General features: G+C 45.2%; 1 protein-coding gene across 1 annotated transcript in view; it reads right to left on the reverse strand.

The window, feature by feature from the left end:
* The window catches only part of DNAH8 (dynein axonemal heavy chain 8), an 8,835,797-nt gene that overhangs the window by 5,331,859 nt on the left and 3,476,279 nt on the right, over window positions 1-27,659 (reverse strand). Inside the window, exon 26 of the mRNA XM_069608756.1 lies at window positions 15,458-15,644. Coding sequence (XP_069464857.1) covers window positions 15,458-15,644 — 187 coding nt within the window. The remainder of the gene's footprint in view (window positions 1-15,457; window positions 15,645-27,659) is intronic.

The following is a 27,659-nucleotide window of genomic DNA, read 5'->3' on the forward strand; positions in this document are numbered from 1 at the left end:
GCCCACCATGATAGATCATGAGCAACTGCGCTCGGGACTTGCAGAAGATCTGACATATTCCCCGAGAATTGGGACCACTGAGTTCTGAGGTCCCATTGGAGGGATCTCATTCTCAATCTGGCCTCTGTCACCAGAAAAATGCAGGATGCCATGAGGCCGAGCAACCTCAGGAAATTTAAGATTGGTAGATGCTGGGCTTTTTGGAATTTTGTTACCATCTGCTGGATGTGGAGAGCTCTCACCTCGGGCAGTGAGGCTTTCCCAGAGGAAGTGTCCAAGACTGCTCCGATAAATTGGAGTTGTTGGGATGGTACCATGTGGGACTTCTTGAAATTAAGGGAGGAGCCCAGGTTGTGGAGGAAGTGGCAGGTGATCGACAGGTGTTCCCGAGCTTGTTCTGGAGAATGTGCTCTGATTAGCCAGTCGTCCAGGTAGGGGTATACGTGAATCCCCCCTCTCCTGAGACTCGCTGCCACTACCGCCATCAGTTTGGTGAAATCCCTCAGGGCGGAGGTCAGCCCGAATGGCAGAACTCGAAACTGATAGTGAGAACCGCCAACTGCAAACCTCAGGTATTTTCTGTGCTTGGGGTGGATTGGCACATGAAAATAAGCATCCTGAAGGTCCAACGATACCAACCAGTCTTGGAGTTGAAGAGCCTGAAGGATCTAAGAAAGGGTTCCCATCTTGAACTTGTCCTTCCTGAGGAATTTGTTTAATTTTCTCAAGTCCAAGATGGGTCTCAATCCTACATCCTCTTTGGGGATGAGAAAATAGGGGGAGTACCAGCCTTTGTTCCTCTCCACTAGAGGCACCTGTTCTATTGCACCTTTCTCTAGCAGGGTTATAATTTCCTGCCAAAGAAGCGGAACTGGAATTTTGGTAGAGCTGGCTCCTGGTGGATGATGATGAGGTCTTTTTATGAAGGGTAGGCAGTAACCTTGAGCTACTGTCTCCAGTGCCCATGCATCTGAAGTAATGCCCCACCATTCTTCCAGATGCTGAGAGATTCTGCCTCTCACAGGTGTTTTGTATGATAAGACCTCAGAGAGATTTGGAGGCGGCTGCATGAGCGGCTGAGGGCATAGATGCTGTTCCTGAAGATGGCTTTGTAGTCTTTGCTCGTCAACCACGAGTGACATTTCTTCTGCCCCTTTGAAAAGCCTGTCCTCGTCCTCTACCAACAGAGGAGTAGTTTCGAAAAGGACGACCCCTCCAGGGAGATGAGCCCGAATAGGGTTTCTGAGGCTGTCGCATGGAGGCACTAAGGGACTTTTACTGCCGCTGTCGAGGTCTGTAGTTTTTCGAGACTCTCATCAGCCTTACTACCAAACAGCCTGGAGCCATCAAAGGGCATGTTGAGAAGCCTGGTCTGTACATCTGGTGCAAACCCCGACTTTCTCAACCCCACAAATCTGCGAAGCACTGCGCTTGATGCCATGGACCTGCTAATACTATCAGCAGTATCCAGTCCAAACTGGAGGCATTCCCCCATTGCCTCCTTACCATCATTGACTATATTCAGAAAGCCTTCCCTTTCCTCGCCTTCCAGAATATGCTCAGCCGCCGAAATGCACTCCCACAGGGTATGTGTGAACCTGCCCAGGGTACAGGTGACATTGGTAGATTTCAAGGCCATGCTACCCAACGTAAAAACTTTACGAGCCCAGGCATCAACCTTTTTATCCTCCCTGTCCGGAGGTATGGTTGGGTATGCGGCCTACCTGGATTTAGTAGCTGCCTGAATAACCAAGCTTTCTGGATTAGGATGTCTACTCAGGTATTCTGGGTCAGAAGTGGAAGTTCTGTCCTTCTTTGGGAGATTGATGTCTACTGTAGCAATGCTATCAGGTTTTTCCCAGTTTTTCTCAACTCTTCTTTGTAATGCCCTATGAAAGGGGAGAACTGGATCTTTGCGGGATCCTCAGACTATAATATCTGTCATATTGTCTTGTTCAAACGTAGGGGAGGCTCTTCCCCAACCCATATACTCAATCACCCTATTCATCAAATTCCTATACCCTGAGTCTGCACGTTCTGCAGGATCAGGTGCAGTAAACTCCAATTCGGGTAATGTGTCCACACCACTAGCAGAATGCAGAGTTTCAGATAGATCTCTCATTTTTGTGTCAGGATTTATCAGTTCCTCTGGAACTTGTCTAGTTCCATATTTTACTCCGAAAGGAGTGACCTCCTCATCATCTGAACCAAATTCCTCAAAAATTGAAGACATGGACTTAAAGAAGTCCGATCTTGGTAAAGGTGTAAACCTTCTCTCTTCTTCCTCATCATTTGTCGAAGGAATCTGTGTTTTCTTCGAGGGAGTCTTCGAGGGAGTCGAGGGTACCTTCGACACACTCGACGAAGCCTTCGACAAAGGTGTCGAAGATAAACTAGGCTTCGTCATCGGAGCAGTCGGCGCCGATGGCGTTGATGAAGTTGCTTTCTTATGAGGGATCGGAGAGGCACTCGATCGGAGAGGATCTCTCAACGACTTGTCGACTCGAGATCTATGGGTACTACTAGGCTTAACCGTTGTAGTTCCCGACTTCCCTACGTCGTCCAAAGAATCAACCAGGGTCTGGCTTTTCTGAGGTTTCTTCGAGGGAGTCAAGGCCGCATTCTCAAAGACTTGCAACATTCTTTTTCTAAAGCTCTCCCACTTTGAAGGGGAATCCGATCTAGTTGGACATTGAACCAATTCTGTCGACGAATCGGACGATGATGACGGAGATCTATGTCTCCTTTTGAGCTTTTTAGAGGAAGACGAAGAAGATCGTCTCGACATGCTACGAGATCAGGATCACTTTGAGTGCTTTTTATGGCATTCCGATTCCTTAGAGTCTGACGATTTATTTATGTTTTCTAGTTAAGGCTTTCGAAGAGCCCTTCGACGCCTCCCGCTCCACTGCTAACTTACTTTTCCTCTCACGGAGGGCCTTCTCTGTCATAGACTGACAGGAGCCACAGTCACCAGTTCGATGGTCTGAGCCCAGACACCACAAGCAGATACGGTGAGGATCGGTGATGGACATCTTCGATCCACAGTCATTACACTTCTTAAACCCAGTTTTGGGAGTCGAAGCAGTCGATGAAAAAGATATTTTCTTGACAGAAAATCTCGAAGCGTGCCGTTCACGAGAGCGAAGCAATCAGAAAAACGGAACTGAAGCCAACGGGCATGGCTCGAGCCATTTATACCATCAGTGACGTTGACACGGTATGGGGACATTCGACGCCACGACTTCGAGCACAGCGCCCTCTGCCGAAAAAATATTTCCGATGCAGCGAAGCTGGCAAAACGAATTATCACAAGATGAGGAATACGTGGGAGGACACAATCCATTCGAAGTTCAGTGTCACCGCCTGCACAGAAACACCCACCGGTGGGTTTCCTGGCATTCTGCAACGAGGAGCGAATCCTGAAGGTCTAAACTTGGTGGGGGCCCTCAGAGATGTCCAGTGCTTGAGTCCAATTTACCAGAAGCCATCCTGTCATCCATGTTGCTTGATGGTTCTGGAGGAGCAAGGGAAAACCTGTTTGGACGCCACCTTAAAAGATCGGACATGTCTAGAAACCTTTTCAAGTGTTGTCAGAGAGAAAGAGGAGAAAAGAGGAGCTGAGAGAGGAAGAGGGAGAGGAGATAGAGGACCTGGGAGGGAACAAGAGAGCTAGAGACTGCAACAGGATTGACCAGTTCTTTGGAGATTTTAAAGAGTTTGGCTGTGTTTATAGATGCTACAGAGATGCAGGCTTGAATGTGTGCTCTCTTCTTGGACAGGACAGAGAGTCTGTTTTGCCTTTGGAGCAGACGGCAGGCCAAATTGTCAGAGGATCCGCCCGGAGCCCTCTACTTCCTCTCAGCCACGCTGCACTTGCGTTTCAGAACAGCAAGGTCAGAATCATACCAAGCATTGCACGTGGAGGTAGGCTTCAGCCAGATTCTCATGACAATGGCAAGGATGTCCAGGGTGTTGGAAATAGAAAAATGCAGGTTTGAAAGGGGTGTGTCAGGGTGCGAGTCAGCCGCAGGAGTAGGAAGAACAGAGAAAATAGACACAAAAGCATCCACTGACACACACTTCATGGGCCGAATGACAGAGAAGGTGAGTGGCAGTGCTGGGGGTGATTTCCCTGAAGGATAGAGAATTTCAGATGAGAGGAGAGTAGACAGTGGTCAGTCCAAGAGAGAGGAGTGGTGAGCGGGTTAGAGAAGGGGATGTCTCAGGTGATGAGAACATCCAACGTATGTCCTGCAGAGTGTGTCGGGCCAGAGTGCAGAATAGAAAGAGAGAGAGTGTCGCAGAGGTTGTGCAAAAGCCCAAAGGAGGGATTAGAAGCATCAAGGTGGATGTTGAGATCTCAAAGGAGAAGTTGAGAAGTAAAGGCAAGGAAGAAGATGAGAGGTCCGCCCATTCAGAGAGGAAGAGGGTGACCTGGCCAAGTGGCCAGTAGATGTTGGCCACAGTTAGAGAGAGGCCAGGAGAGATAGAGAGCCTGCAGACCAGGCATTCAAAGGAGGAGTAGGCCTGTGTAGGGATGACAGAGGCCGAGAACCACTCTGTAAAGATCAGGGCTACTCCACCTCCAGGACGGTTGGTTCTGGGTTCCGAGATGCTCTTGGAGCCCACTCGAGGAGAGTGTCAAAACTAGTGACAGAAGAGAGAGCAAGGATATCTAGGTGGAGTTCCTCAAGGAGGTGACAGATGTCAGAGGAGTGTTTGGAAGCAGAACAAGAGTTGAGAGTAGCGACATGGAGCACGATGCCACATTTGAAAGATTTCCGTGGAGGGGTAGATGCTTGAGGTACACCCTGTGGAGGCGGTAGAGGGGCCCAAGGGTAGGCAGAGGAGGAAGATGAGGGTGCCAGAGAGGTGGTGGAAGGAGTAGCAGGAAAAGGGAGGAAGTTGATAGGACGCAGAAAATGTCTATCAAAAAGGAGGAGATTGGTAACAGGGCCTCACACAGAAGAACAAGTTACTTCTTACCTTGTAACGTTCTTTCAATGGGATGTTCCTCTGACGTATTCCTTATCTTAGATATCTCTTTCCAGCTTTGCTGGCCTCGGAAAAATGTTTCTCTAGAGGGCGCTGTGCGTCAACGTCCGCCGAGTCGATGTCCCTCGACAGCTGCCGTATCGACATTGACATCATCCTGCCTATAAAGGCCGCGCGCAGCGTCCGTTGCTCAGTTCCGTTTTGTAGCCCACAATAATTCTTTCTGGACTAGACTAATCACCCTGAAGGAGCGTAAGCTGCAACAACAAGGGAAGTAGTACTGCGGGGATGGATGGGAGGGTCGATAAGGAATACGTCGGAGGAACATCCCATCGAAAGAACGTTACAAGGTAAGAAGTAACTTGTTCTTCGAAGGGATTGTGTCCTCCGAAGTATTCCTTATCTTAGATAGGCTCCCATAGCAGTATTCTGTTATTGGAGGTAGGAGTACTGACTTCATGCTTCCTCTTATTGATGAATAGAGTGCAATACTGTCCTTCCAAACCTAGTCTCTTGACTGGAGGAGGAATCCAAGTTGTAAAACCGTGTTAAGGTATGGACGGACGACCATGTGGCAGCCGCACATATGTCTCTAACCGGCACTCCTCTTTTGAGGGCCGATGAAGCTGCGATACCTCTGGTCGAATGAGCCCTAAGATTTTGAGGGGGCTCTTTTCCTGCCAGTTTATAACATTCCAAAATGGCTAGAATGATCCATCTGGAAATGGTCTGCTTATTTATCGGTAACCCCAGCTTGTGACCTGCGTAGCCTACAAACAGCTGGTCTGCTTGTCTTATCCTAGCCAGTCTACTGATGTAAAAACTTAAAGCCCTTCTTGGGTCCAGCCTGTGTTACCTCTCTTCCTCTTTCCCCGGATGAGGAGGAGGATAGAAAGATGGAAGGGTAATCTTCTGAGTGATATGAAATTCAGAAACCACGTTTGGGAGGAAAGTAGGCTTCACTTGCAGAACAACTTTGTCTTTGTGAAAGATTGTATGAGGGGGTTTACAAGAAAGAGCTTGTAACTTGCTCACCCTTCTAGCAGATGTAAGTGCTATTAATAAAACAGTCTTAAGGGTAAGAAATCTTAACGAACAAGAGTGGAGTGGTTCGAAAGGTGTGCCCATCAGGAAAGTTAGTACTAAGTTTAAATCCCATAGGGGAAACTGGAATGGTCTTGGGGGATAAACGTTAGTTAACCCCTTTAGAAACTGTATTACCAAGGGTAACTTGAAATAGGATGGTTCTTCCGCAGTGCGCTTAAAGATGGATAGCGCTGCGAGATAGCCCGTGATGGTGCCAACTTGAAGGCCTGAATTTGCTAAATAGAGTAGGAAGGACAAAACCATTGGTGTACCACATGAAAAGGGGTCGATATTCTTTTCTCTACACCAGCTGCAAAATCTGTTCCAGCGGCAGCGGTATAAAGATTTTGTTGCTGGCCTCCTTGCTGAAAGCAACACCTCCATAACATCATCAGGGAGGTCCCAAACCTTGTACCTCAGCCTTTCAGAAGCCAAGCGTGAAGGTTGAGGGTTTTGATGTCTGGATGGAGAACCTGACCTCCCTTCTGTGAGAGCAGATTCTCTCTCAGTGGAAGTCGAATTGGAGGGCAGATGGACAAGTCTAGAAGGTCCGGGTACCACGTTCTTCTGGCCCAATCCGGGGCAATTAGGATCATGGTTTTCCGGAATCTTCTCAACCTCCTGATCTTTTGAGGAATGACAGGGACCGGTGGAAACGCGTACAGAAGCGGAAACTCCCAGTCCACTATGAACGCGTCTCCCAGAGCTCCTCTCGGGGGAAATTCCCTTGAACAGAACAGATCGCACTTCCTGTTGACACTGGAGGCAAACAGATCCACCTGAGGGGTTCCCCAAAGGGCGAAGATCTTTTGAAGGACTTCCTGAGCTAGTTCCCACTCGTGGGAGACTGTACTCTGCCTGCTCAGAGCGTCCGCTGTCAAGTTCTTCTCTCCGGCTAGGTGAACTGCCGATAGATTCCTTTTTGGATTGCCCAAAACCAGAGCTGCATCGCCTCTCTGCACAGAGGTAGTGATCCTACGCCTCCTCTTTTGTTGAGGTAATGCATGGCCACTGTGTTGTCCGTCATTATCAGGACATTATTTCCTTGTACAGATGGCAGGAACGCCTTCAGCGCAAGTCTGATGGCCCTCAGCTCTAACAGGTTGATATGTAGTCTGGACTCCGATGGAGACCAACGACCGCTGATGGTCAAGTCGTTGGTGTGGGCTCCCCGCCCCGTGAGTGAGGCATCCGTGACTACTGTTATCTCCGACCAGGGTTGCCAAAACTGTTCTCCTTTCAGAATGTTCTCCTAACAGGCCCACCACTGAAGGTCTCGAGCCACCCTGTCGGGAACCTGAAGAAGATCTGTCATTCTCCCTGAGAATTGTGACCACTGAGTTCTCAGTGCCCACTGGAGGGATCTCATTCTCAGGCGAGCCTCTGGCACTAGGAAAATGCAGGATGCCATGAGGCCTAGTAACCTCAAAAAGTCTAAGGCTGGGAGACGTTGGGCATTTTGGAACTTGGTAACCATCTGTAGAATATCTTGAGCCCTCACCTCTGGTGGCAAGGCTTTTCCCAGGGAAGTGTCCAGGATCGCTCCGATGAACTGGAGTCTCTGCGATGGTATCATTTGTGACTTCTTTAAATTGAGGGAGAAGCCCAGTCTGTGAAGGGAGTGGCAAACGTGATTTAGCTGGATCTGAGCTTGTTCCGAAGATACAGCCCTGATCAACCAATCGTCCAGGTAGGGGTAGACGTGAATCCCTTCCCTCCTTAGACTTGCAGCCACTACCGACATTAACTTGGTGAAGACCCTCGGGCGGAGGTCAGCCCAAATGGCAGCACTCAAAATTGATAATGAGAGTTGCCAATTGCAAACCTCAGGTATTTCCTGTGTTTGAGATGAATTGGCACATGGAAATAAGCATCCTGAAGGTCCAGAGATACCAACCAGTCCTGGAACTGAAGGGCCTGAAGGATCTGAGAAAGAGTTACCATCTTGAAATTGTCTTTCCTGAGGAATTTGTTCAATTCTCGCAAGTCCAAGATGGGTCTCAGTCTTCCGTCTTTCTTTGGAATGAGAAAGTAAGGGGAGTACCAGCCCTTATTCCTCTCCGCTACAGGTACCGGTTCTATGGCACCTTTCTCTAGCAGGTCTAAAATTTCCTGCAAGAGGAGCGGATCTGGAGCTTTTTGAGAGCTGATCCCCGGTGGATGACTCTGAGGTATGCATAGGAGAGGCAGGCAGTAACCTTGTGCAACTGTCTCCAATGCCCAAGCATCTGACGTGATAGCCTGCCATTCTGCCTGATGTTGAGTTAACCTGCCTCCTACAGGTGTCTTGTGAGGGAAGTCCTCAGAGTGGTTTTGGGGCGGCTGATGCAGATGCCAATGGTAAAGAGGCACCTGTTGTTGCTGCGGCTTTTGAATATCTACCCCGTCCACCTCGGGTAGTTCTTCTTTGTCCCCTTTGAGCCGGTCGTCCTCTACCTCTTCCGAATGCGGAGTAGAAGCGAAAGGACTTGCCTCTCGCAGAGGATCCTGTGGAAAAAAAAGGTGTCTGACGGATTGCAGCGCCTAGGGATTTTGCTGCTGCCTTTGATGTTTGCAATTTTTCTAAACTGTCATCCGCCTTTTTCCCAAAAAAAGAAAAGCCATCGAATGGCATGTTCAAGAGCCTGGCTTGCACATCTGGGGCAAAACCAGACTTTCTCAACCAAGCGAATCTCCTGGTTGTTGTACTTGCTGCCATTGCTCTGCTGATACTGTCAGCCGAATCAATGCCCGTCTGGAGGGATTCGCACATAGCGTCTTTACCGTCCTGTATGATATTTAGGAACGCTTCCTCCGGGATGCAATCAGCCGCTGTAGAAGCACACTCCCAAAGTGTATGGCTGAATCTAGCAAGGGTGCAAGTAGCATTAATAGATTTTAACGCCATGCTACATGCCGAAAAAACTTTCTTAGCCATAGCATCATATTTTTTATCGTCCCTGTCCTGTGGGACGGTAGGGTAAGCAGTCTTGATGTCAGTAGAAGATGCTGCCTGTACCACCAGACTTTCTGGGGATGGGTGTTTGGACACAAACTCCGGGTCTGCAGAAGATACCCTGTATTTAGTAGACAGTTTTTTATTTACTGCCGGGACGACATCTGGGGTTTCCCAGTTCGTCATGATTTTCCTTTGAAGAGCTTTATGAAAAGGCACTACAGGATCCTCCTGTGGACATTTATCAAGAATATCCGTGAGGTCATCTTGTTGGAAAGCCTGTGAAGGTGTTGACCACCCCATAAATTCTGTGATCCTGGCCATTAAGGCTCTATAGGGGGTTTCAGCATGCTCCCCCGGGTCTGGCCTAGCGAACTCCACCTCAGGGGAAGTGTCTAAACCACTTGCCTCATGTAAGGAATCATGGAGTTCCTTTAATCTGCGTTCCTCTGAGGATAACTCCTCTTGAACTGGGGCTGCAGACCCCTGCAACTGAAATGTCTCTTCTTGGTCAGATAGTTCTCCCTCTTCCATAATTGAGGACATTGTTCTCAATTGGTCTGAGCTCACAAAGGGTGTGAAACCCATCTCCAAGGCAGAGGGTGCCAAACTTGTTGTAATCGGCCTCGAAAACGTCGATGACGCCGACGTCGAAGGCTTCGAACGTGGCATCGAAAACAAAGGCGGAGGCCTCGAGGTCCTCGATAGAATTGGGATTCTGCTTGAGGATGGTGACAATCTCAACAACATCGTCATCGAAGACCTGGGGATAGCCACTGGGTGCGCCGCAACAGTGACTTTCCTTGGCGTCGACGCCGGTGTCGAAGATGACGTCGAGTCGACAGACCCGTGTGTCGAAGGTCCCTTCAACAACGGCGTCGAAGACATCGACCTCGGCGTCGACGGAACCTTCGTCGACGGCGTCGACGGAACCTTCAAAGAAGGATTCGAGGTCATAGCTTTACTCGAGGGTTCGTGACGCGCTCGAGAAGCTTCCTTCGCCGGGTACTGCGACTCGTGGCGTTTTAGACCTTTGAGTCTTTCGACCAGAGCATCGCTCTCTCCAGTCTTCAAGGGGGTCGAGGCCGCTTTCTCGAAGACGCTCATCATATTTTTGCGGAATTCCTCCCATTCAGCCCAGGAACCATGTTTCGTGGGGCAAGGGATTCTCTTAGGTGAAACAGAGGAAGAGGAGGACGAAGAAGGGGATCTTCGACGTCTCCTCTTCGAGTGCTTCGATCTCGAGGAGTGATGGGACCCGCTTTGAGACCTGGAGCGCGAATGGTGACGAGGAGACGAATGTCTCGACTTCGTCGAGGAAGAAGAGGCTTTAGAAGTCTTACCTTTTTCCAGCTTCCCCCTACGCTCCTTCAGGGCCTTAGCTGCCATGGACATACAGTCCTCGCACTCTGAACAATGGTGTTCAGCTCCCAAACACCACAGACAAACTCTGTGAGGGTCAGTCAGCGACATCTTTTTCCCACAGTCTCGGCATTTTTTAAAGCCGGACCGAGGGGTCATCGGTTCCGACGAGGAAGCCATCGAGTATGGATCGAATATCTCAAGGAAATTGTATTAATTCTCTACGAAAACTGAGCAACGATATTCCGAGGCACTGAGTAAGCGCGGAAAAACGGAACTGAGCAACGGACACTGCGCGCTGCCTTTATAGGCAGGATGATGTCGATGTTGATACGGCGGCTGTCGAGGGACATCGACTCGGCGGACGTCGACGCGCAGCGCCCTCTAGAGAAAATTTTTTCCGAGGCCAGCAAAGCTGGAAAGAGATATCTAAGATAAGGAATACGTCGGAGGACACAATCCCTTCGAATTGCATTTTACACTGAAAGGTATTCTGCCAGTGTTCTAAAGTAATTTGCCTGCATTTCTACATTTGTTGTTTGAAGTTAAAACTGTGCATTTTATGACATTTTCCAATTCAATTGGTGCATAATTACTGAAGCTAAGAATAACGAATACTGTACATTTTGTGTAACTGTTGAAGTATAGTTTCATGAGTACTAAGTGAGTCTTTATTTATATGTATATATTCATCTAAACCAAATTTTATCTAATAAAAGTATTATGTTAGCCAGTCCTCCAGATACGATTTTCAGGTTGGAGTATTTTACTCCCTATTTTTAAACTTTGAGAGTAAATGTGATTTTAAGAGAGTTAAAATGACTTTTCTCCTTTGCAAGAGAGTAAAATGTATGTGACATCCAGCCGACGTGTGCACAAACTGTATGCAAATAATTACAGTGCAGCAGCTTCCTGCATTGTGACAGTCTACACCTTTCATTATTTCTCGAAGGTCTGGCCATTTAATCTCTCGTGCATATATTTAAATGTTCAAAACACAAAAAACTAGCCAATTACATAGTAAGGCAAACATGGATTGTATTGTGTGTTGTGAGGTTCGATAGCAGAATTGACTTTTGATGTTGATGAAAGTCCTCATTTCCTGGAGCTATTACTACTGAATGGCATGCCAATGTTATGATACAACAGTGCAGGGACTCCATGCTAAATTCTATATCTAATCTCATGGTAAAATGGTTATTTATATAGGGCTTTTAGCAAAGCGGTGTACGTTGAACATATTTATCACAAATATCACCAAACCTCGAAAGGAGTAAACAAGGAGTAAAGGCTGAGTTGGCCTTTCCAGGATTCAAACCTTTAACGTACAGAACACGCACAGATTGCAGCAACGAGTGCTCAAACAGCTGAGTTATCTTATTGGCTAACATCTTTCAGAGGTCGGTTAACTGAGTATCGACTGAGGTATAATAATAATCACAGTGCCTAGATGTTGGACCAACCATGTATGCAGCGCTACATAAAGTTAAATACCTATCTGGATTATCAGAGGGATAGGTTTTGCTGAGTTTCTATTTCAATTACAAAAGTAACTTTCATTTGTTTGGCTTTGAACAGCGCTTGCACTTCCTGGAGAGTCAGGTTTTTGATATTTCAATTGTAGTTTTGAAGATTTCAGAGGCTAGAACACCTGTGATTGGTTTAATGACAATCACTCACTCTTGAGCAAAGACTCTGCTGCCACTGACCATATATAGTAATGTAGCCAATTGACTGCAAGTTTGACTGGATGTAAACTAGACTGTGTATACGCATCATTTTACACACTGTTTTTATAATTAGAGTGTAAATTAAATTATAAGTGTAAAAATGATCTGCCTCTGCATGATTATGTACACAGCTCAGGAACAGTACAATTGTGCAATACTGGTTTGCTTTCACTGGAAAAGGAGCACACTTTCTTACAAAAAGTGAATTCTCAATTGCAACTTAATTTTCGATCTTATTAATAATACAATCCTAAAATACTAGGAAAATAAATATGCACAGTGCTTCTGTTTGCTCCATGAGCATTAACACAGCAGAAGCTGAATGGAAATAAACCATTCCTTTAATCAAAGTGTGCAGTTTCTTTTTTTGAAAGGCTTCAGAGAAATACATTCTGTTTCAGAGGCTTTTATCCATGGCTTGCAGTCATGTAGATAAAAATTAAAACAAGCGTTCTGGTTTGTGTCAAGGAACATGACCGTTGCACTGCCCTCTGCTCTAAACGTGTGTGTAAATGTGTGTAAATGTACACAGGAAACCTTGGCATAGGTGCCTCTGCTTCCCTACCACAACCACATAGTGGGTCTTACCACAGACACCCACTTCCTGTCTTTACACTAACTGCAACAAGAAACCCCTGATTTATAGAGATCAACCTGATATGGTGTTACCTCAGCGTCCACTATGGCGCCCATTTTGTGTGTCTCAGAAGAAACTCATGGGAAACTGGTTTTCGGCATCAAATCTGAAGGCCTAGGCTCCAGCAGACCCTCGGGGTCAGTCTCTGTACTGACTGCATCAACCTCTGGTGAACCTTGGGTAGGCTCTACACCATCGGAGTCCAAATCTCAGGCCCGATGAAAGAGCCCGAAGGCCAGAAGGCACTGCTGCTCTATAGGTCTCGGGAATAACCCCAGTGTGGCACTGGCTAACTGCCTTTGGATCTCTGCAACCCCTAAAGACAGTAATACTCCTTGGAAAGGAGGCTCCATGCTATGGTGCCTGGCTGAATAGGTGAGCGCTAACTATGTTCTTGGCTTTCTTTTGAACAAATTGCTTGAGATGGGTGGAAGGATATCAAGAAAAAAAGTCCCCCGTCACCCAAGCACTGTCAACAGTTCTTTAGTGTCCTGGGCGAATGTGACACGTATGCAATGAAGGCATCTCACTTCTGTTGTGGCCCCACGCCCGCAAAGAAGAGTGGCAGGGAACCTGAGGTCAAGATGGGCATTCCCACAACACCAACTTGAGAAGAAATTAAATGTGCTGTAACAACTGGGGTTGCTGTGAAAGAATAATTAAAAATAAAGCAGGGAGAACAACAACAAATTCAAAATACAGAGCCACTAGTGCATCAGTGCAAAAAAGATAATTGGCAGACTTTTTTGGGGGGGGGGTCATAATTAACAGCAAGGCATGGCCAATCCTATCCCTTTTGGCTACAGGGACACTTAAAATAATGGGGTTGTTTTTTTGCAAATGACTCTGGTCTCGACCCTATGTGTTTGTATTTATTTGTATCTGTATTTATTTGAAGAAAAGAGATGTCAATTTCGAACACAAATTACTTACACTAATACATTTACAGATGCCAAAAGCATTCCCACAAACGGTGCCTGTACAATAGCATAAAGATGAGAAGAAGCAGTGAGACTGTTTATGACGGTGTAAAAATATTAGGTCATATATCATGGACAAAACAAAACAAACAGAAACAAAATGTATATAATAATATAGGTGAATTACAAAGATAACATTAAATAAAGAGGGCTGAGGGCTTAAAACTAAAGAAGAGTTATAATTATAATATGCAAAATTACATCATTAAGCGTCATTGGAGGCAGTGGTGGGGTCAGGCAGGGAGGATGGGGGAGAATGCACCGAGAGCTCCCCCTTTAGCAAGTAAGTAAAGCTAGGAGAAAGATGACTTCCATTTTTTTGAAGAGTTCAGCATGAGGCAACAGAGAGCCATCCAGTGATACAGTTTGTAAACTGGTCCGAGATGACTTGGGTGAAGGATGGAAAGGGGCAAACATATTTCAGTGTCATCAGAAAAAAGGTGATACTGTAAGCCAAAGGATGAAATGAGTCTTCCTAGGCAAATGGTATAGAGGGTGAATAGTAGAGGTCCAATGACTTATCCTAGGAGTCTGAGGTTTTCGAGTTCCGAGAGATTATAAAGGATCGACCTTCCAGGTAGGAGGTGATCCAGGCAAGAGCAGATTTGCGAATCCCAATGTCCTGGAGAGTGAGGAGGAGAGAGGAGTTGTCAACAGTGTCAAAAGCAGCAGAAAGGTCAAAAAGGATGAGTATAGAAGAGAAGGATGAGTATAGAAGAGAGTATGGAGTGGCGAGCATTGGAGAGAAGGTTGAAGACATACATTAATGCAGTCTCTGTGGAGTGTTGCCTACAGAAGCCAGATTGGAGTGGATCTCCAAAGCCATTATCCTCAAGGCACTTAGTGATCTGGTGAAAGACGACCTGCTGAAGTACTTTTGAATAATGGGGAAGGGGAAAAACCGGGTGATGCATGAATAACCAGTATTATTGACAAAAGAGGGTAGCACGTAGGAGTACTTAAGCATTGCTCAGAAGTCCGTAGGTCCTTTTGCCTGTGACAAAATCACAGGCTATGCCATTCCATTCACTACTCACCAGACAAGGGCATGATGAGATGGTAAATAGATAGGAGGGGTCCAGATGGTACTGGGGGGGAATGACCTGACCACCAGTGGGCAAATTCACCCTTTGCATCATACTTCTTCGTGGCTGTGAGGTGGAACACCTGATTTACCCTTTCTTTTACATACAATAAATTCATGCACCCTCAGAAGCTTCCATATTTGTAGCCAAAGCAGTATGCCAAAGATGAATACGAAACAAGAGAGGTGACATATTCATAGTGTAAGGTTTTCTGGGCATTCACAATTGATAGTGCTTTGCTTTATTTAAAGTTTAATGTTTGTTTAAAAAATATGTGTGAGGACACTTCTCATTTAAATTCCCATATACGTAAAATCGTATGTAGCTTTCAAACATACTTCTATGGCATGATAAAGATACAGAGGGGAATGCTGTATTATTTGACTTAAAAATGTGTGATTTCCTAACAAAATGAAGTTTAAATGGGCTCACTGGATTTCCCCAAAATATCCAATAATTGTAATACAGGCCTACCAGAAGATTCGGTGGACAATTTTATTTAAATAAATCCACTAAATCCACCCCAGACTTATCATTTGTTTTAGCTTTAGATGAAATTCATGCTTTACATGCTTTTATTTCCAATAATTCTGTCAACTTTACATTATTAGAGCACTATTTCATCTAATGTTCTTCCTTTCTACCTGTTTTTCCAGGTACAGTACTGGTTGTAGTGTTTATTACATTGGTAGGAACATCTTCCTCAGACTTGGCAACTTCTGCTGCTGTTCTTGACTGACCCCATTGTGCAACACCTCTACTAACTTCAAGGACCATTTGAATTATTCGATTGATTGCTTGTTGAATATCATCTAGACTCGGAATCATTACCTAAAATAAAAGATAGAAAACAGAGTATGCTATTGTTAGGTGCTCCACTTACATATACTTCATCATCATCATCTTTATTGGAATAAGTTAACAAACACCTTATGCAAGGCACATAATCCATAAACAAATAAAGGAAATGCCTGATTGCAATCTTACTGTTCTGATCAATTCAAACCATATTCAAAATATATGCCAATAATCCACAAACCAAAGCTTCATTTTTTATATGTTGCTGAAATGTATGGATAAAGTTGCTTGGCACCGAATTTCATTTGGTACGTAGTACTCCACATTTGTGCCATGTGAAATGCCTGAAACAAAATGAATAAATCAAATAATCGAGATGAAGACTTTCCTGAGCTCAGGAATTTGGGCGATTGCATCATCATCAGTGCTTCCAAGATGGTTGATTATGCATAGCCCTGCCACTCTATTCAAGCAATGGTAGCAAAGGTTATAATTTAGTGGATTAACTCCACCAGTGTCCTGGATAACAGGTCAATCCAGAATTTAGGACAAATTAGTGCAACCAATGGGCCTGGGAATTGAAATGTTTTAACTGTGATGGTTTTATGGATTCAACAACCCGAAATAAACTCTGTGATTGCAAATTGACGCTGTGCCCAGTAGACAAACACTACATCCACATGTTCCTGACTGACAGATTACCCACAGACTTAACAGATGTTCTGCATATCTCAGGAATCCCTGACTTCACAACCTTTGCAAACTGTCTCCTTTTGTGAACGCAACCCATGTCCCACTGCAATTGGGCTTCAGGAGCAATCACTCCACTTAAACCGACTCCACTATGACACCAATGCCTTGACTAATGGTTTACCTTTTTCCAGCATTAGACACTGTGGACCATCTCTCTCTTTGTGCCTATCACCTCCCTAGCTTTCAAGAACATTTCACTCTGCTGGGTGGTCTCTTCTTCGACTGCACCTTCAGAAGCACAATGAATTCACTCCTCCCAGACACCAGTGTCTGCAGCGAGAACCTCAAAGGCTAATGCATACTCCACATCTAAACCCCTGTCATGGCTGAAAGTGTCTCTTCAGGTAGCTACCGCTATCACCCTCTTATTGATTACACCCAGATCCCGTGTACATTCTTTCAAACACTGCTGGCCTCTGGAGACCTGTCACCAACAGTCAAATTGCAATCTGTCAATTAACCTGCACAATCCCCCCATCTAAATTCCTGTTCGTTATCCACATATGGCACCAATGAAAAACCCTCCACACATAGGTGCCTGCATGATCCTATCCTCTCCCTCTTGCACTGGCTTCTCCTACATCCCGAACCTCTCTGTCCCTAGCATCACTGTTCCCACTTCCCATTCCTTGTCGCCTTCCTCTGGAATGCTCTCCTCTCAAACATCCCAGACAGCTCATCACTCCTCCTGGATCAGATACAAAGAAACAATGATCATGGAATGAGCACCTCACAATTATGGACAGACCATCACCTACCACAAACCATCTCAACTGTGAGGATCTCTTGGGTAGGTTCAGATAGGATGTATGTAGTATCCTGTAAGGGTATCAGTTCCACTTTATGTTGATGATTCATGTCCATGCCAAGTCCATTTATTAGGCAGATTCCTCAATCTTCTGGCCTACTACTAAGATTATCCCCAGTCACTGAACCACCTAACAATTGCAAATATACCCAGAAGAGGGACTGCTTCTTTGATCTGTATTGCTTCCGAAGTACCTAATTTCAGATCAATATTACTGCCCTCTCCATACAGGGGAACTATGCAAAATTACCTAATAGTACTGCACGTGAGAGCATGTCTGTGTTTTTATTCCCAATAGTAATCAAAAGGTCCCTGTAGCCAGTGGAATAAGGACACATAGTAGAACTCATGCAAAGTGCATGTTCCAAATGAGCCCACTCCTTGGAGACATCTGGAAATACTGCCACTGCATGCACATGAGTACTCTCCGTGCAAATAGATAAGTAAGCAGCATTGAAGGTCCAATATGAACCTGAGGCAATGCAAGACTTATGTTCCCTCCATCACATACACATATGCCTGATCAGGTTTTCAGTGCATCACATCATTGACACTTGTGTGTGGGAAATTACCATGGATTTCCATGACATACACTACCTCATCACAGCTGGTCAAAGGTGGCTGGATCAATGGGCACCAAATGCGTGGTGCATAACATGGAAGAACAAATGACTTAGCCCTGATAAGGTTTTTTCTGATGGATGCTTCTCCCACAGATACATCATCATAGATATAATGTTAAGTTATGTTATGTTATCTTATTAAGCGCTCGTTCACCCGAGGGCATCATGGTGCTGAAAGGAGAAGGATCAGCATTGACTACAATGACAATCCTAAAACAGGTACGTTTTCAGCGCCTTTCTAAAGGTAAAGTGATTTGATGAATTTTTGAGAATCAGCAGCAGGCTATTCCATAGTCGAGCCGAAGTGACAGAGAAAGCTTGCCCACCAATGTGAGAGCGTCGAAATAAAGGAGGCCTGCAGTAGCAGAACGTAAAGGCAGCGTGGGAAAGTAGCTGGAGAACTTATCGTGGAGAAATCAGCACCTTGATCATGCAGGGCACGGTGCACCAAGCAGAGGGCCTTGAAGGTAATGCGTTGAGCAACCGGCAACCAGTGCAGATAACGCAGCACAGGTGATATATGGGCCGCATAAGGGGAGCCAGAGGCGACCAGGTCAGCCATATTTTGCAGGTGTTGAAACCGATGTATTAAGCCCTTTGGTTGAGACAAATAAAGGGCAGCAACTACAGGAGTATGTAAATGAGAAGGTATCAGCAGGAGTACCTTTCTCAGGATTCGGAGATGAAAGTGCCCCACTTTGCAGACAGCTGCGACTTGTAACTCCATGGAAAGCGAGGGAGAGACTATTACACCCAAATTCATCATCGTTTCGGCTGGTACAGGAAGGGAACCCAAAGAAGAAGGCCAGAAGGAAGACAGAGTGAATGATCGGGAGGATAACCCACCACCAGCACCTCCGTCTTGTCTCCATTCAACTTCAACCAATTGCGGTTCATCCAATCCCCCACAGATGCCAGGCACCGCCGCAGGCACGACACCTCAGCCTGATCAAGATCTAAATTTATCAGGGTAAGAGTGTCGTCGGCATATGAATAGCACCTGACACCAAAGGAGCAGATGAGACACACAAGAGGCCAGATATAAATATTGAAGAGAATAGGAGACAAGGTGGAGCCTTGCGGGACACCATAAAGAAGAGAAAAAGAAGTAGAGAGAAACAAAGGGAGTGAAAGACTTTCTCTCACCAGGAAAAAGGTACACCAGGTGGGCACCTGGCCAGAAATTCCGACCTGAGCCAGGCGGTCAAGCAGGATGGTGTGGTCCACGGTGTCAAATGCTGCTGACTGATCAAATAAAATCAGGGCCCCAACCCCTCCTGCATCAACCAGCCTAGCCATCTTGTCAAAAACGAAGACCAGAACACTCTCTGCCCCCCGACCAGGCCTAAAACCAGATTGGGAAGGATTGAGATGCCCAGTCTATTCCATATAGGACAACAGCATGGGAGAGACCAATGACACAAGAGGTTTCATAAGAAACGGTAGTAGTGAAATAGGATGATAGTTCAAAGGCACCTGGGGTCAGTGGGTCAAACAAGGGTTTCTTAAGTAAAGTAATCACAGTGGCAGCCTTAAGTTCAGAAGGGTAGTTGCCTGTCTGGCATGAGTTATTAACTGCTCCCGTAATCTCACACAGCATCTCAGGGGAGATGTCCTTCATGATGTCAAGGGCAATAGCATCTGAAGGACATATCGTCGATGTTGATACAAATAGCTGGCACCGCGCCCGTGACCTCAGTGTTCCCCATTTTTCCCATGCTCAGCCACTTGGGGAATTGTGTTTCATAGTCTTAAAAGAAATAGATTGAAATTGTAATCATCATAGACAGCAGGGCAATGGAGGAGTGACTTGAAAAGAGCAAAGGCACCCCTTTTAAGGGCTAGGATGGGAGGGCGCTGGAAAGTCTGTGGGAAGAACATCTATCAGAAAGAATATTACCATGGGTGGATTATGTCCTCCCATGGTTTCCGCATCTTTGATAGACTTCCATAGCAGTATTTCCTTCTTTGAAGGAGGGAGGGAGAGCGACTCTGTTGTAATTCTATTTTAGAGCATTTTGCAAGGGGGAATATAAGGAGCCAGTGTAAACAGAGGTAGTTTGCATCAAGGAGAGCTGGAACAAACATATGGGGCTCATTGGTGGGTGTCAGGAGGCGAAGAGGCAGCAGAGGTTCTTGTGGGTGACATGGTGGTAACTGTCATCGACTGAGGCTTTTTAGTCGTTGACAAGCTGGATACCTTGCCCCTCATCGATGTTGTCAATGGAAGGGTGGACAGAGACTTCGATGGAGTTGCCAATGAGGCCATCAATGGAGAGGTTGACGAGCATGTAGATGGGACGGATGAATATCTGCTGTGCATCGTAGCCATCAATAAGGAGAGCGTATATGCAGTTGTCGTTTTAAGGGGATCAATGTGTCACAGATGCTTATGGCGTCATTGAGGGAGCAGTTGATGAAGCCCTCACCTCTTGTAACAGCTTGGGTACATAGACTCCCTTTTCCTGGGCAGTCTGAGCGTCGGTGGTATGCTCCTTCTTCACCCTCTTCCCATGGGATGCCTCCTTGTGGGGTCTCGACTTCTCTTAGAAGAGAGAGAATGCCCTTGGGGTCTGCAATGACAGAGCAAAGCATGGCTCCAAACGGAATCAGAGTCAGAGGCTGCAGTACCCTCATTAAGCCAAGTCACCAAACCTCTGTGTCGGTCATGGAGAGTCTTATTCAAAAAGGATTGACAAATTGAACACAAGTTGATGCTGTGTTCTGGGTACTGGCAGTGGATACACTCTGTATGCTAGTCTTCCACATAGATATTATTCATGTGGCAGGTGGAATATGCCTTGAAAAGGCTTGTCATAGGCTTTGGATCAGTCATGGTGGGTGAAGAGGCAGTCTTTAACAGGCCTCATACCTGAGGTAATAAAGGTTTGTCCAACGTAGGATAGCACCATGGATGTAAAAACCCTCCCAACCACCACAGTAGGAAATAACTCAACAGGCGTTCCAGAAACATCCAAAACTCAATGGAAATCGTAGAAAAAAGTATGTAGAACGTGGAATGAAGAGAAGAACTTTAGTGGGCTCCCAACACTTAAACGTGTGATAAAAAATCTGAACATGGCCTCCAGTGGTGGAGCTAAGGGAGTCTCTGCCTATTGGCTGTGGGGAAATATGATCCAAACTGACACTAAAGTGACTGCAGTTTCAAATTTAAATGAAAACTGCTTTATTGTTACTGAAGATTCCAAGCAAGGTGGCAGGGGATATTCAAACAGCATGTCAATATTCAACCAGCATGTGAATCTATGAAAGATCCAATGCTGGAAAACCCTCACTTATGTTACATGAAGTAAACGAGGTAAAAGATAGATGCACTCCAACAAGAATTGAATGGGTTCCTAGAAGTCGAAGAAAGAATGAGATATTCATAACATTTTGCATAGATTGTAGCTCTAGAGGAGCAAAAAAGGCTAAACGTTTATGGCCCTGCTCCTACAAAATGATCTAAACCAGTAAAAACCAATGACTGTTGGGATAGTTGCCCAGGAATCACACAAGGGAGGTCTGGAGAAGGACGCAGACCCCCGCAGTCAAACAAAAGCAGTAGAAAAAATGTTACAAATGATAACAATACAAATAATAATTGAATGTGGTAAAGGTACGGATCGTGATTCAGGAGCAGGGTGGGTCTGTAAATGAATTACTTGACAAAGAAAACAAGGATGAAGAGGGGGGAGAAAAAAAAATCTTTATGCTTTGTCATGATGTTCCTGTGCACTCAGATATTCTCCTAGAATATCTCAATCACTTTCCTGATCACAGCAGAACTATTCTGGATTTATCAGTACTTGTTAACCTGAGAAAGCATTCCGTAATCATTCTGATGCAAACGGTTAATGAAAACTGCTAAAATGTGTATGGAGACCCCTGAGGAATATCAAAAGGGTAAACTTAATGAAATTATTTTCTAACACCCTACGGACATGATGACAATGGGCTGCCCTGATGCAGTCTTCCAAGCAATCAGGCAATAAGTTAGGGACACACTAGATCAAACCTGAGAAGTAATGTGCCAATAAATGGTATAACTTAAAGAGAAGGCAGGAATCTCAAAGGTAAGTGGAGGACTTCTAGAACCAGGAAGATGAGACGGTGTGCCATAGACATGGTAGGGATATTGGCTAGCAATATTACAAAGCCAGCATTCTGGCCCACTAAAATATTTGGGACACTAAAATAAAGCTAGAGAACTCTTTCCAATCTGTAAAGAACTCACTAATCTACCTCAAATTACTTGTAAAATTACTCCCTCCCAGAAACTCCCCAATTATATAGCAGTTTTTTTGCAAAAAATTGTAACTATCCAAATTTCTCCATCAAATAATGTGATCTTTATTCCAACTGAAGACTAAAACAAACAAGGAACCACCTTCTTGAATAACCGCTGTCCTACATATGAGTCAGAGATCGCTAAGACTATCAATAAGATGAAGCCCCATCCACACTCCGTTTTCCCTGCCTGGCATCAATTAAAAAAAAAACCTTATCAATGCCTCCTGTGACAATTCACCTACTCTTGTCACTTCTCCCCAGAGTGGAGCCCCTTTCCACGAGGCTAGGGAGGTGCGGCTGCTACCCAATATTTCCTATTGGGGTGGCTCAATGCGGATCGACCTTATGGGCAGCAACTCCCCTCCTGTGGACAAGGACAACCACCTGGGTTGTGGCCCGGTAAACACCATTGCATCAATACATACTCTAGCTCCTGTTTCCTCTCCTAACCTCTTTTCAGACAGAAGACCCATGTACTACTATAATACGGAACACCTCAGCATGATCACAAGTAGAACAAGGAAAGAGAACCAGGGAAACATGAAGATTACAAATTATAGTATGAGTACGAGGTATAGTACTGGTACGAGGTAGCTCGCAGAGACATGATAGTTGGGACCAGGAGAGAGAAAAGGACTTACACAATGAGTCGAATGAGAACTTGCTACATTGTTTAAAAGCTAACAATGGACTATGTAATGTGTCAACCCCAGTTGGGATAGGTTAGGAGTGCAGGGCTGGTCCGATGAAGGAGTTTCAAGCTCGTTTCTCTGAGAAGGAGAGTAGGGAGGATGCCAGCAGTCTGCCGTGTTAACTTCCAGGCAGGACCACAGGAGCAGGCCTGTGCAACTGGCCCGAGGGAAGGCAAGCAGAGGAAAGCTGTCTGTGGAATCGCAACCCAACAGCCTGCAGAAGCAAGATGGATGGCTGCTGTCCGTGGAAGCCCCAACGACAACCCTACACTCAAATTAAGGTAAAGGGTGGTACGGGAGACCCGGAGGGGACGCAGCGGCACAAGGAAAGCGGCTAAGGTTAACTCCCCTCAACCCCTTGGTAACCACAGTATTAACCCGAAAGGGAACCCCGAAAACTCCAACGTTTAGCACAGCTCCTCTTACTCGTCCCAATGGCTGTACCAATAAGCCCACTGACGACCAAAGAAGGGTTGAGAACCCCTGCTATCAAGAATACTGCATCCAAGGAATTCTTCCTTGTCCCAGTGGCCGTACCAATAAGCCCACTGCATACTAACAGAGTGGTGCTAGTTGTTTGCGCTAGCCCCGGTAGAAATTATGATTTCTTTAATCATAAAGTTTATCAGCACAAAGCTTAAATTATTATTGCACACTTGACAGGACAGTTCAGCCAAAAGTGTTACGACACTGGGTCTTTTTCAAGGTTGATAATTGTACAGTAATCACATAGAATCAATTAGACCAATGTATTTTATCTGTAACATTTACATACATAGAAATTGTCAATACATACCATGGTCATGGCCATGGGTGGGGGGAAAATAAAGAGCAGACAGAGACATGGGTAAAAAAACCTTAGATTAAAAACTAGTGGCCAGCATGCTTTTTGCTGTTTACATTTTCCAAGTCTAGATAAGCAACAGAGGAGACCATCCTCATCATAGTGGCAGGCATAAGCCCACTACCTATAAGAGAAGGGTCAAGGACCCCAATGTTAAGGGAAGTGAAGTGTACAAAGTGTTCATTCAAGGAAAAACGTCTTCACATCAGTTATAAACCCAAAACCACTGATCCCCAGAGAAGGGTCAAAACCCTAACAATAAATAATTGAGTCAGGGAGAAAACCTTCCTCAATTCAGTGGGGAGTAAAGCCTACTAAACGCAATAGAAGGGTATGGAACCCCAACAAAGGAAGTGTGAAAATGGCCTGGCACCCAGATAAAGAGACTAGCAATAATAAAGAGTGGAAGTTTGCCTATACTTGGAAAGAATGGCAAACTCTATTGAATGCAACATAAAAGGTGAACCGGAGGGCATCAGAAGAAGAAGAGAGCTATCTCCAGGCCCTGTGAAAGGATGTGGAAGTCCATACTCAATCCACGAGATAGGAATCATTCTCCTGGATCGGGATCTATTTCCTTTGTGTGTATTTTTGTGGAATAAGATATCGACATCAGGGAAAGGGAGTCATTCCTCCTGGCTTGAGAACTTTTTGGACAATTTTCAAGAAGAACTCTCTGCATCCACCAGGAGAAGGGAGTTATTCCCCTGGTGGGAGAACCTTTGTGTTATTGGATATACTTAGTTGTAGAGTGTACGGGCTAGAGATAGGTTTGGACCCAGGATGGTGACTATTTGTTTGACAGACATTCTGACAGTTCTTATAGTTTTGGTTTAAGCAGGGAAACCTCTCATAGTGATAGGGCCAGACAGGTTTTTTGCTTCAACATCTCAATACATATCTGCGAAAAATGTCAGCCCGTGTCAGCCTCTCTCTCCTGCTCCATTATACTAATCTTTCCCCAACTATATTTATAAAAGTTAGCTGATATTTGAGGATGACTCCAATACTGCAAACAATAAAACTACAAAATGCCTGTTAACAACACCTAGAAAGAGAAAACCATTGTCAATGTAGGACAGAACCCCCAAATCGGCCTTCCTTTCACATGACCCATTAATCTATTTTCTCAACCCACCCTCTCACAATCAACAAAGAACTTAGCATTCACCCTTGATTACAAACTTACAAGTTAACTTATTCACAAAAAATGCTCACTGTGATGAATCTTCGTCACTTCTACTCTAAGGGGAGTCCCTTTCCATGAGGCCAGGAAGGTGAGGCCACTACCAATAGCCCCCAATGAAGTGATACTCAATCGGAGGATATCATAGGGACGCCTCATCTCTTTCCTCTTCGTAGGGAATGCAGTATGTAAAAAAGACATTCCATCCTCATTCTCAGAACACAATATATTAGTCCCCCACACATCCATATATATGTGTAAACCGGATAATCCAGCCCTTATCAGAACCACCGAGATGAGGAAGAGCAGGGACCATTTGACTGAAGTATATTGGAAAACTAGGAAGAGTCCAGCCAACCCAAATTGGAGCGATCAAACTGGTACTGAGACGTGGAATATGTACGCAGCTATGGAGATTGCACCGCAGAACCACAGTAAGAATTTCAGTCTATATGGACATTGCACAAAGATAAAAACTGAGGAAGGAGTCACATCATTGTTGAGCACTCCCTGGAGGAACTGCAGGAGCCAGCATGGTTGAGGGAAGATAGAGAAGGCAGACCGGGACGATGAGACGGGAGCAAGCCAGCGTGAGACAGGTCTTGTGTTGAAGGACCATCCATAGAACCGAGAGGAAAACGCTCCTAGCGCCCCTAATGTCTGGCAAGCATGGGAAGCCGGAGCTATGCCAGCCAGAAAAAGGATTCCCCTGCGGAGCAGCTGCAGACCAAAGAGATACGCAGAGAGATGGAAAGACCTGCAGCAGATCACAGGTGTCCAGAGAGAACAATGACCTACACGGACCACAAGGAAAGGCACATCAGGGCAGCGGCAGGGGAGGTGCCAGGGCCCCAAGAAAGTGGTTGAGAAACCTGAGAAGTTAAAGAAGCCGAGAACCTAAGGTCTAGGATGCTGACAGAGAGAATGGACATTTTGCCTACTGTGAAAAGCATGAGAGAGGGCAGGGGAAGAGAGCCATCCATCCTGGTGTTGATAAACACGGTAAGAGAAGCCACGAGAGTCATTCTCTTGGCCCTGTGAAGAGTCGGAGAAAAGCAAGGGAAGGGGAATTGTCCCATCCTGGTGTTGGTGAACATTGTGTGAGAAGCCAAGAGAAGGGAGTCATTTCCTTGGCATTGTGAGACGCCCAAGAAAGACCAGGGCAAGGGAGTCATTCCCCCTGATGTTGTAAACTGCCCAGTAAAGAAATGGAGAAGGAAGTTGACATTCCTGGCACTGCAAGAAGTATTCTGATACCTGAGGAAGGATAGGGGAGAGGGAGACATCCTCCTAAAACTGTGGAGATATGAAACTTTATTTTTCCATGTGCATTGGTGGAGTGTCAACCAAGAATACTTTTGAGACTTTTAAATTTGGACCTTTTTGAAGAACTTTTCCTTTTGCATCATCTGAAAGTGAACGTTGATGGATCATCCAGTAGAAGGGATCAATTCTTCTGGACCAGGAAGCTCAACCGATTACTTAGTACAGTTTAGAGTGTAAGGGAAGGAAATATGTTTTGACACAGGACAGTGGACCATTTGTTTTTGGCGGACATTCTGACAGAATCCTTAGTATTTGGTTCAGGCAGAGAAACCCCTCTTAGAAATAGGGCCAGATTAGCTTTTCTCTTTTATGTTGGTACAATAAAAGTCTTTAACCATAAATGTGGCACCTGCATGCCAGTCACCTACTTCTACAACCTTACATGTGTTGACAGGAGTGGGATCTGGCCTATTTGACACAAACTGGGAGACTCAAGAGTTCACAAGATCCACTAATCAAAACCTCAATTCCTTTATCACTTTCAGTGAGTCAAAAGGGTTTTAATCTTCCGAGTAGACCAACTTCTGCCCTCAAAACAGGAACCAGTCTAGTTCATAAAAACCTGAGCCCTACCTTGGCTATAATATTCCAGCCTTTAACCACATAGGGCATTGTTCTGAGAAGAGAAACAGTGGAAGGGAATAGTTATCAACTTTTCTCCCCTGAGAAAATGTGGTTCAGGGCAGAGATAAAACCATAGTCTGCTTAGATTTCTATCTAAATTGCTTCATGAATTCTATCATATTTGTGGCACTAGGAAGCCATTCTATAAAAAGCAGGTTAAGATACTACTCTTCTATCTTCTGGCCAAGAGATAAAATGTATTATCTTGAGTTTTTCACATAGAGCTGTTCAGATTAATAGGGGTGAGTTGGTAGGATACCGAAGGTATGAAACCCTGTGGCAGACCTCCGCCAGTAAGATATATAAAGAGAGAGGTGGAGGTTATCCAGGGAAACCACCTAATGGAGATATAACCTCAGAAAATCTTCACAATTACCCTACCTGGGAGAGCGAGTCGAGCTCTGACTCTTGTCATGAGGAGAAAGAGTCTCGCCTCTCATTGGAGAGCACAGATTTATTCATTTCCCTAAGGCACCATGTAATCATCTCTCCTAGGAAAATAGAGGCTTGTGAAACACATGAACTACTGAAAGAAGAATCTTTCTCAGCTTCCTAAGGTGGTAAAATAAGTAGTATATGAAATATACAAAATCTCCCCCTGTCAGAGGGGGATCCCAAGCGCCCTATAATCGGGTCAATAAAACCCTTCCTAATGTTCACAAATTCAGAGAGTCATTTAAACTGATACATAACATAAATCATACAAATGCTTTATAAAAAAAAAAATTGTGTCTTTATAGATTTCTTTAAACAAGATTATTTATAAACACAAACTTTTTACATATAATTCAGTTTTTCCTTCTCAAATCTGAACAAAAAATATTCAACCTATTATACAAAAATTCAATTTTTTGTAACAAGATTATCTTTTCTTTTACCTAATAAAAAATATAATTGTG

The sequence above is a fragment of the Ambystoma mexicanum genome, chromosome 4q (assembly GCF_040938575.1).
Source record: "Ambystoma mexicanum isolate Mex_15411 chromosome 4q, UKY_AmexF1_1, whole genome shotgun sequence".
In the NCBI taxonomy this organism is placed as follows: Eukaryota; Metazoa; Chordata; class Amphibia; order Caudata; family Ambystomatidae; genus Ambystoma; species Ambystoma mexicanum.